Genomic DNA, 8,973 nt, shown 5'->3' with positions numbered 1-8,973 from the left:
GTCCATAATTTGAAAAATAGTATACCGCCACAGCGAAGTGGCGGCAGAATGCTAAAGGGTTCGTAAACGTTGAGAGCAAATAAAAACTAATAAATATGCTTTAAATAGCACTAAAGTTGTCTTAGATAATGGAGAAAATACGTAAATAATAATGAGTAAATATTTAAGGTTAGAACAATGATAATTGTAATAGAGTACCGGAGTGGGGGGCGCCAGAGGGGATTTTAGTTATTAATAGTTAGTTATTAAGAGGCGTCAAAAAAAGAGAGTTGACATTAATATAGTTTCCTAACAGGGGTGTTTAGCGAGGACGAGTTTTTTTCTTTTCACAAATAGGCGAAAGAGAAAGCGAAGGGACTTAGCAGAAGGGAGATAAGGAGCAACGGCTTATTTTCCGGAGAGGACAAGAAAGAGAGCACTTAGCAAAGACAAAGGGAGAAGAGGATTTTTGAGTTTAGCTTAAGAAAATGTTTTTTTCTTCAATGCCATTCGATATGGGAGGAGGATTTGATGGTAGAGTGGGAGGTAGGATGTCGAGAGAGGTCGATAATAAGAAGCTTTACGAAACTTTGGAGATTAACCAGGACGCCACGCTCAGTGAGATTAAAAAGGCATACAGAAAGCTCGCCATTAAGCACCACCCGGACAAGGGAGGTGACCAAGAGAAGTTCAAGGAAATAAGCAGGGCGTATGAGATTCTCAGTGACCCTGAGAAGAGAAAGGTATATGACGAGTATGGCGAGGAGGGACTAGAAGGAGGAGGGGGAGGATCGGATCCAGTTGACTTATTTGATGTTATTTTTGGAGGCGGAAGACGTGCGGGGAATAAAGGTGGAGGAAAGAGACGTGGAGAAGATTTGGTTACTCACTTAAAAGTCACACTTGAACAGATTTATAATGGAGCAGTCAGGAAAATGGCGATTAACAAGGACACGATTTGTGGAGATTGCGAGGGAATAGGCGGACCCAAGGATGCCATTCAATATTGCGAGCTTTGCCAAGGCCAAGGTGTCCGCGTACAAATACGCCAGATCGGTCCAATGGTACAGCAAACCCAGTCACCGTGCAATCCATGCAAAGGCACTGGTAAGACAATTCCTGCTACAAAGCAATGCAAGAAATGCAGCGGGAGTGGCTCTGTAAAGGAAAGAAAAGTACTGGAGGTTAATATTGACAAAGGCATACCCAATCACCACAAGGTTACTTTCCACGGAGAGGCCGATGAGAAACAGGGGGAAATTCCAGGAGACGTTGTGTTTGTTTTGGATGAACAGGACCATCCAACATTTAAAAGAAGAGGTGGAGATTTGTTTATTGAAAAGGACATTACTCTCTTGGAGGCCCTTACAGGATTTAGATTTGTAGTCACCCATTTGGACGGAAGAAAAATACTTGTCAAGTCAAACCCTGGAGACGTAACAAAACCAAATGACATTAAATGCGTGAACAATGAAGGCATGCCAACATACAAGAATCCATTTATTAAGGGACATTTGTTTATTGTCATTAATGTGGTGTTCCCGGATCACTTGGATAAAAAAGCCCAGGAACAAATGAAGGAACTCCTTCCATCTCCGTCCCCAATTAACATTAACGAGGACGATCCCTCAATTGAGATTCACTACACCACGAATACAAAACCATCTGAAATGAAGGATAGACTCCAAAAAGAGGCTTATCAGGAAGATGATGATGAAGGACATCACGGGGGGGCAGAACGTGTTTCCTGTCGTCAACAGTAATAAACTAGTTATATTTGGAAGACGGGAAAGTTAATCTTTGCCTCAAGAACAAAATGTCAGGGAATTTCAGGTTCTTAAACGAGTATTAGAGGAAGTTTCAATTTCTGTCTTGATTAGAGTTTCAAACGGTTTTTACAAACTAACTCTATTATTCCTGTTATAATCACTACTACTATTACTACATTTGCCTATATTTTAGACTTCGCACCCGAACTTTATTCATCTTCTGGAAAAAAGGAGATGAAACAAAGACGAAAAACACCGTAGTAGTAAACTTAGTTATTAATTTTTCCTATTTATTCCCGTACTTGTTTTCCAAACACAACTCCGCAGCCTTTCAGTAACCAACTGCGCCGCAAATCTTAAAAACAAAAGGCGGTAAATTACTTAATTACTTGTAAGTATACCAATAATTAGGATCACACTTAAAGGTTAAAAAAGCGTTGGCGTATTGTCATGAGTACTTTCTGTGTAACGTAGAATTTTAGTATCCTGTCAGGTAAGTATGGTTCCGGAAGAGAGTAGGAAGTGAACGAAAGACGCCTATCTATCCATCTTGTTCGCACTATGTTGGCTGAGCATTAAAAGCAACAATATTAATTCCTCTTTGTATTGCTTTAACTTTAGGAGTGTATATGTATAAACGTATTTACACTGGCTGAGAGGTTACTGCACTTGCATCTTTTTTTCACACGAGATATCGCATAACTTTCTATATAGGTTTTTATTATGAAAAAGAATAGGAATGATACCACAATAAGGGAAAATAAAAGATATAGTAGAATAGATAGTGAGTATGATTGCGAGACTGGACTAGATAACTGGGACCAAAGCAATAGTGTCGATGCTGGACGCAGAAGCAACCACAATGATTTGAGTTCGAGAGTGGGATACACAGACAGCGGTCTGAATGTTTTGGAAAACGCAGTTTCCCAGCTTAAATCTGTAGGGTACGGAATTCAGTCTGAAATTGGGACCCACTTAAACATGCTTGGAGAGATGAATTCCAACATAGATTCTGCAAATAGGAGAATAAAAACAGCTCAAAGAGTAGCGAACAAACTCATTGATATGTCAAGTACAATGACCCTTACAATAATAGCGTTTTTGCTCTTTGTATTGCTAATTCTTCAGCTGGTTTTCTAAATGAATAAAGGTGAATACATGTGTTTGGAAAAGAGATGGGTTTTAGTGTAAAGGTGAAATATAGATGTATTAAAAAACTAATTGAAGGCTAGTTTCATGTTTTGCTGATACAGAGTGGAGGAAGAATTGGGTCGAGAAATGAGCTAACATTAGGAGCGGTTCCGTGGTATTTTTTCTCAAGTTGATTTGCATTTATCCACCTAAACAACTCAGATTTATAGTCGGAAGTGCATAAAACTATTTTGTCCCTCGTAGACTGAGGAAGAACCAAACTAATTGCTTGCCAAAGACCCCAAAATATGATAGGAGCATTTATGAATGACATTTGGGCAAGATAACCACGATAGTTTCTTTGCAGGTTAATAGCTATATCCTTTAAAAGAGAAACCGGAGCATTATAAAAAGTGACATCCTGCAAATCCATGATCACCCTCCATTGCTCCACTCTATTCCACGAAAGCATTTTAGTAATGACAAACTCGAACCAGTAATAAACAACATGAATTATATTATCTGGGTCTTCGCCGTCCAAGAAAGCTTTTGCTCTAAAGATAATTATTGGTCTCATGTATTTATCCCTTCCGTGAATATAACAATAGCCGTTTCTAAGTAACCTCTCGAGTTTATGCCTGTCTTCTATCATCCTAAAATTTTGTCTCCATCTTACATGACGTTTAATATCATCCCAGGCCTTTACGAAATCATACTCGTTTCCCTGTAAATATCTCAGCAACAAATGTTTGTCATTAAACGCCGTGTTTTTTAAAGAAACGTGACGAGACTTCAAATATGCCAACATTTCCTTTATTTTTGTCTCTTCAAAGTCGTCCAGTGGAAGGTCACCAAATATATACCTCATCGAGTTCTCACCTTTTCCATGTTTAATCGCCTCCGCAGGAGGTACGTACTCGACAACCTCTACTGGGCGATACTTCGTTATGGTTACATCCTTTTCCCTTCCATTTCTATACATAGATAGACGGTCTTCCTTGTTTACTCCGTGGTGAGCATTGTTATGGCTGCGATGTGGACTGCTTCCAGAGTGTGGGGAGTCGTGGCTCGCGTTGAGATTCATTATCGTCAAAAACTTATTCAAAGCGCTCTTGCTCACTCTTTAACTGATTAAAGTGGGCAACCATAGAAAAAACTCCAAAGTACCCTTGCTTTCCTTATAACTCGAAGGCGAATTTAATGAAACAGGGCATAAACATATATTCTTTAATATATACAAATATATGTATTTGTGTGTCAATACATGAATAGAAGTAAGTTGGAAGTTAACAGCTATATCAAGGAAAAGGGAAGATTTGCTTTAAAAATACAAAAAAACTCGTGATGAGTGTTCTTGTTTTCTTCCAGCAAAAATTCTTTTAATGAGAGTAAACAATGGGTGGAAAGCGCGCCAAACACATTCTCAAGTAGCTATAATGATCTGTCTAGGATTGAGATAGGCTAAAACGTGTAAATGTGCATGTAAACTGCAGATTATATATACATACATATATTTATTTGCCACGTAGCTTAGTGTTTATTTATTCTAGCACAATGTATAATATATGGTTAGAGGCTAATATTTTTTCAAAAAGTGCGTGAACAATGCAATCTACAGCAAACTCAGTATTATTATGTTTTGAACTATGCAATGAGGAGCTTTAAATATAGAAGCGAGAGATCGCCTGACAGCATAATAATCGCAGTTCTTTACGCCACAAGCAAAGATCTCATAACACAGTCAACGAATTCCTCATTGTCTGCCCCGGGAAGGTGCGAGTTGGAATAAACTGATGGAGATGATGCCATAAAGTTTTCCAGCTTGGGAATGGGAACATATCTTATTCTTCTTCCTTTGGAGGCCCTGCGATCCACATTGTTTACCGTTCTCCTGCTCCTGTTTATTAGCGAAGAAGATATAGAATTGAGCTTTTCGTCAGAATTTGGGATACCGTCGGAAATGATATCCTTGAGTAAAGAGGCAAAGGAGGTTGAATCATCGTATATTCCCTGATTTAGTTCCTGAAATTCCTTCTCCTCCAAACGGTCTTTTAGTAGTTCAAAGCCGATAAAGCCCATAGAATTGACGTTTGGGCGTGATTTGTTTAGCGAATGTTCCTTATTTAAAAGTATTTGTTTAAGTTGATTCCTGATTGATTGATCCAGCACCTTGAAGTTTCTTTGAACCTAAGGAAGCGAAAAGTTAAGTTAAGCAGGGGAAAAATCATAAGTAAATAATGGAGAGGATGCTGTTGTTTCTGGCTTTCACTCTTTAATTGAAACTCGAAAAAGGTGATTCACATTGGTGCGCTTCTGACTGATGTGAGACTGAAAGTCTGCACTTCAAGGAAAGTAAACGAATGTAGTAAAAGTGTAACACCAAAAAAAACGATTCCTTTGGCTGACATTACTTTTACCTCAAGTATTCATGAAAACCATGAACATCCCTCCAACCTCTGAAATACTCAGTTGATGGAAAAGAAAATACTCAGTGTTTCCAAAACAAATGGGGTGAATATGTATAGTCAACTTTACAATTGTCCGGTGTTACGGACAAAATAATTTCAATGTTCAACCGATAGTTTGTTTTGGAGAAGCAAATACCATAAATAGATGCAATATCTGAATTAGTGAAACAAAAATACGATCTTCTTGATACGTTTAAATAAGTCAAAGCACCAAACATCGCAAAAAGGAAGAATAAACAACCGAAAGCCAGAAAGCTGCTTCCTCTAAGTGAGTAAAACAAAAGCAAATACAACTTACCTCTATCTGAGTCTCCTTTTTCCATTTGTCAGATACGTCTATACACCATTCAAGAGACTTGTCCATAAATGGAGTATACAGGTCCCAAAATTCTATCTCGGAATGAAGTCTCTTATTTGAAATCTTTACAGTTTGATCGTCGACATTAATATCCTCAAAAACATCGCTTAAAAGACTATCATTATTTATGTAATGCTGCAACTTGGAGTTCTTAAATAGGTTAAAAAGTCCTATTTGAGACCTGCGAATCATGAGCAAAAGTTCTAATATCTCTTTTCTAATGCTGTTCAGTTCAAGTCTACTCTCTTCGTCTAAAAAGGAAATCATTTCTGAAGGAGGAATTTTATTGGCGTTTTTCAACAAATCATGCATGAAAATTCGAATGGCTATAATATTGGTCCAAATTTTTTTTTGATTTTTAATACTTTCGCCACGTTCCTCGTAGTGAATTCTTTTGCTCCTCATTTTATTGTCATCCAGTATCGAAAAGTTCATCTCCGCTTCTTTGTACTTATCAACCTTCCTTGCGATTGAATCTGAGAGCTGAATTTCTGCTTTTGAGTCTCCGTCAGTCCCTTCATCAAATTCTGAAAGATTCTCAAAATTGCACTCTAATTTGTCACTCTCAGCTCCTTTGTCTTTTTTAATATCCAACATTCTTCCTTTTCTCGGAATCATGAACTCCTTGTTCATAGTGTTTTTGTACTCTGATGATGAAATCACTTCCCCAATATACTTTTCTGGGAGATTCAAGTTACCTCTGATTCTTAGTCTTCCGTTGTTGCTACTAAAGTCTTCAATTTCAAATGACTCCTCTCTCTCCGCCTCTGAGTTTGACCTCCCATCATAAAACTCGTCCTCAAAAAACTCCATTTCTTTATAGCAACCAACAAAGCAGACCTTAAGTGTTCGAGTCACAAATTCTCTTTTTCCTTCAAAGTTTATTAATTTAGATTGTCGTTCCGTTTATTCATAGGTTTTGTTTTTTTTTGACATTTTGCTTTTCAGTAGACCTTGTTTTGGCGCCACTGATGTTTTTGTATCATGTTATCTTATAAGCATTGGTTCGGTATAACTCTTAAAGTGAAAAGCAAAAGATTTAAAAGTTGTGGTAGTTTGAGGGTGCCTTTGAAGAGTTGTTCGTCAGTGAACGAAGTTTGCACTTTACTACCTCGGCTTTGTTTCCGGTTTATGTGTAAAAGGACGTTAATTTATGTATAAAAAGTATTTGCCGCCAATGTGGGTGTGATGCTTAGGCAAAATAACTTGAAAGTGGGATTAATTGTGCAATATGAACTTGGAGTGAAAAAACAAATAGGTCACCTGGGTGTTTTTGTTTCTTTTGATTGTTTTGTTCCCTCTATAACACTTAACATATCCTTCATTTTTATTTATTTGGAGATGTTGGATGTGAGTTTTCATTCGGAATACTCCAAAGTTAAAAGTAGCTGGTCACTGTTGGAACTGAACCAAGCTTGTGAGAGAAATTTAAAGTCAGGAAGTGGCATTTGGTTGAAAGGGTGTCTAAACGATCGTGTTTCTGTGCCTACTGTAATATGTACAAGTGACGAAACATTCATTCTTAGAAGAGGCAAAAACAGCAATATAACTTATCTCGGTCTAGAGAAAAGGAAAGATGTTACAAATTCAGTGTTGAAGGACAAAGAGACCAACAACTTAGTCTGCATTGAAAAGGAGAATGAGTGTGATGCTTTAAACGATGAGAATAAGAACGCAAATGAAAATGTGTTTTTGTTAGGTGAAGTAAACAGTGTAATATTCTTAATAAAAACACCTGGGATAATTTCTCAAATAGAGAAAATAATGGAAAAACACAGAAGAGATACCAGAAACGAAAATTCTGATATCGGATTCATCGAACTGTTCAATAATTCACAAACGAGCATGAAAGAGTTATACGAGTATCTTTTTGATTTTGATAGCATGATGTTTTGTGACGTGGCTGGAAAGTGGTACTCAATAGATTGCGATATTTTGTTGAATCTTTTGAGTTCAATATTACAAAGAGGGATGTCTGAGAGCGTCTCTTTTAGTGAAATTACACTGGGTATAGTGAGGGATTTACTATGTAAGTCGCTAACTGAACTGGAGAACACTGTTTCGGAACACTGTGTTTATTACTACTCTTTAAAACACGCTCTAAGTTTTGATTTGACGCTGTTGCAATTAGTAAAACACTTTATAGTGGCTTCAAAAATAAATGGACTTTTTAATATGTTTTTTCCGGAGTTTAATTTTGAAAATTATATAAATGTAATAAAGGAAGACAATATAAGGGAAGTAATGAATGGAAGAAGCGACTTATCAAACATGAAAATTATGCTATCTCACAAAAGAATTCAAAGAGCAATCGCAATTTGCATTTTGAATAAAAACCCAACTCTAAAAGTTAAGGACTACGTAAACAAGTTTCAAGAAATGTGCTCAGACTACATCCCTCTTGAGATGTACGAGATGGAATTTGAAGAAAACAAAAATAACATAGAAACCACAGGTTCAGATGGAAACACGGATCTCTATTTCGGGTTCCCTTGCATGGAAGATCATCCGGACAACATTGGCGTGAGATTCGATATCATCTCTGGAAACGCCTATTACAATGAAGAGGATGACACTATCAGATACTTGCCTAATTCGAAATTACCTACTGACCCGAGAAGTAGGCTTGCAATCCTATTTAACATGAAAAAGTACTGGCACATCTCCGAAATTTCGTCATTCATCTCTCCAATACTCCCATCAACTGCCAACATCGAAGAGTTCTGCCTCAAAAACTGCTACTTCTGCGAAAAGAATATTCTCGGAAAAAATTTAGACCTGTTTTACAATAAAAATCTACCGTTACATTGAGGAGACGTAACGTTGTTGCATGGGCGGTTACATTCGATACCCTTGAATATAAATAGATTAAACACTAATGTATATGTTAAATGCAGTAAAAGAATAATTAGGTATTTGAGTGTATATATAGCATATAAACTTTCCAAGGAGGTGTATTTTGAGGTGCATAAATATACGTTATATGCATACATATTAAATTTGTTTGTCTGTACTTGGGTCAGCAGCTAATATTGTTGTATAATACAGGAATAAAAAGGTGCATGCAAATACATAAAATCTCAAGAATAATTAGTGGAAGTAAGGTTTTTCAGAGCAAAGGAATTTAAATTCTCTTTTCCCTATCATTGGTTTTCCTTGAGTACAAATTGCCTCGGCCGTTTTTCTTTGTAGAATATTCATATAGCTTGTCTACACGTATTTTGAAAACAAAATACATTGTTAAGTTTTATTGCTTAAAGATTGGAAT

The 8,973-nt window shown here is 37.0% G+C and overlaps 5 protein-coding genes across 5 annotated transcripts; 3 read left to right on the top strand and 2 right to left on the bottom strand.

The window, feature by feature from the left end:
• Positions 1-467: 467 nt before the first annotated feature.
• Positions 468-1,742, top strand: FG386_002188 (DNAJ domain protein; the record flags this gene model as incomplete). Its single annotated transcript, XM_067341536.1, has 1 exon — positions 468-1,742. One exon carries the CDS (start codon positions 468-470, stop codon positions 1,740-1,742), a length of 1,275 nt encoding a protein of 424 aa, XP_067197622.1.
• Positions 1,743-2,471: 729 nt separating this feature from the next.
• Positions 2,472-2,888, top strand: FG386_002187 (uncharacterized protein; the record flags this gene model as incomplete). The annotated part of the gene is made up of 1 exon (XM_067341535.1): positions 2,472-2,888. One exon carries the CDS (start codon positions 2,472-2,474, stop codon positions 2,886-2,888), a length of 417 nt encoding a protein of 138 aa, XP_067197621.1.
• Positions 2,889-2,982: 94 nt separating this feature from the next.
• On the bottom strand, positions 2,983-3,963 carry FG386_002186 (uncharacterized protein; the record flags this gene model as incomplete). The annotated part of the gene is made up of 1 exon (XM_067341534.1): positions 2,983-3,963. One exon carries the CDS (start codon positions 3,961-3,963, stop codon positions 2,983-2,985), a length of 981 nt encoding a protein of 326 aa, XP_067197620.1.
• Positions 3,964-4,589: 626 nt separating this feature from the next.
• FG386_002185 (uncharacterized protein) lies at positions 4,590-6,518 on the bottom strand (the record flags this gene model as incomplete). Its single annotated transcript, XM_067341533.1, has 2 exons — positions 4,590-5,066; positions 5,646-6,518. 2 exons carry the CDS (start codon positions 6,516-6,518, stop codon positions 4,590-4,592), a joined length of 1,350 nt encoding a protein of 449 aa, XP_067197619.1.
• A 528-nt stretch (positions 6,519-7,046) lies between these two features.
• On the top strand, positions 7,047-8,516 carry FG386_002184 (uncharacterized protein; the record flags this gene model as incomplete). Its single annotated transcript, XM_067341532.1, has 1 exon — positions 7,047-8,516. The coding sequence occupies one exon, from the start codon at positions 7,047-7,049 to the stop codon at positions 8,514-8,516; it is 1,470 nt and encodes a 489-aa protein (XP_067197618.1).
• Between the last annotated feature and the right edge of the window lie 457 nt (positions 8,517-8,973).

Source organism: Cryptosporidium ryanae (assembly GCF_009792415.1).
Source record: "Cryptosporidium ryanae isolate 45019 chromosome Unknown contig_33, whole genome shotgun sequence".
NCBI classification, from domain to species: Eukaryota; Apicomplexa; class Conoidasida; order Eucoccidiorida; family Cryptosporidiidae; genus Cryptosporidium; species Cryptosporidium ryanae.
The sequence above is the reverse complement of the archived record's forward strand: the minus strand, read 5'-3'. Positions and strand labels throughout refer to the sequence as shown.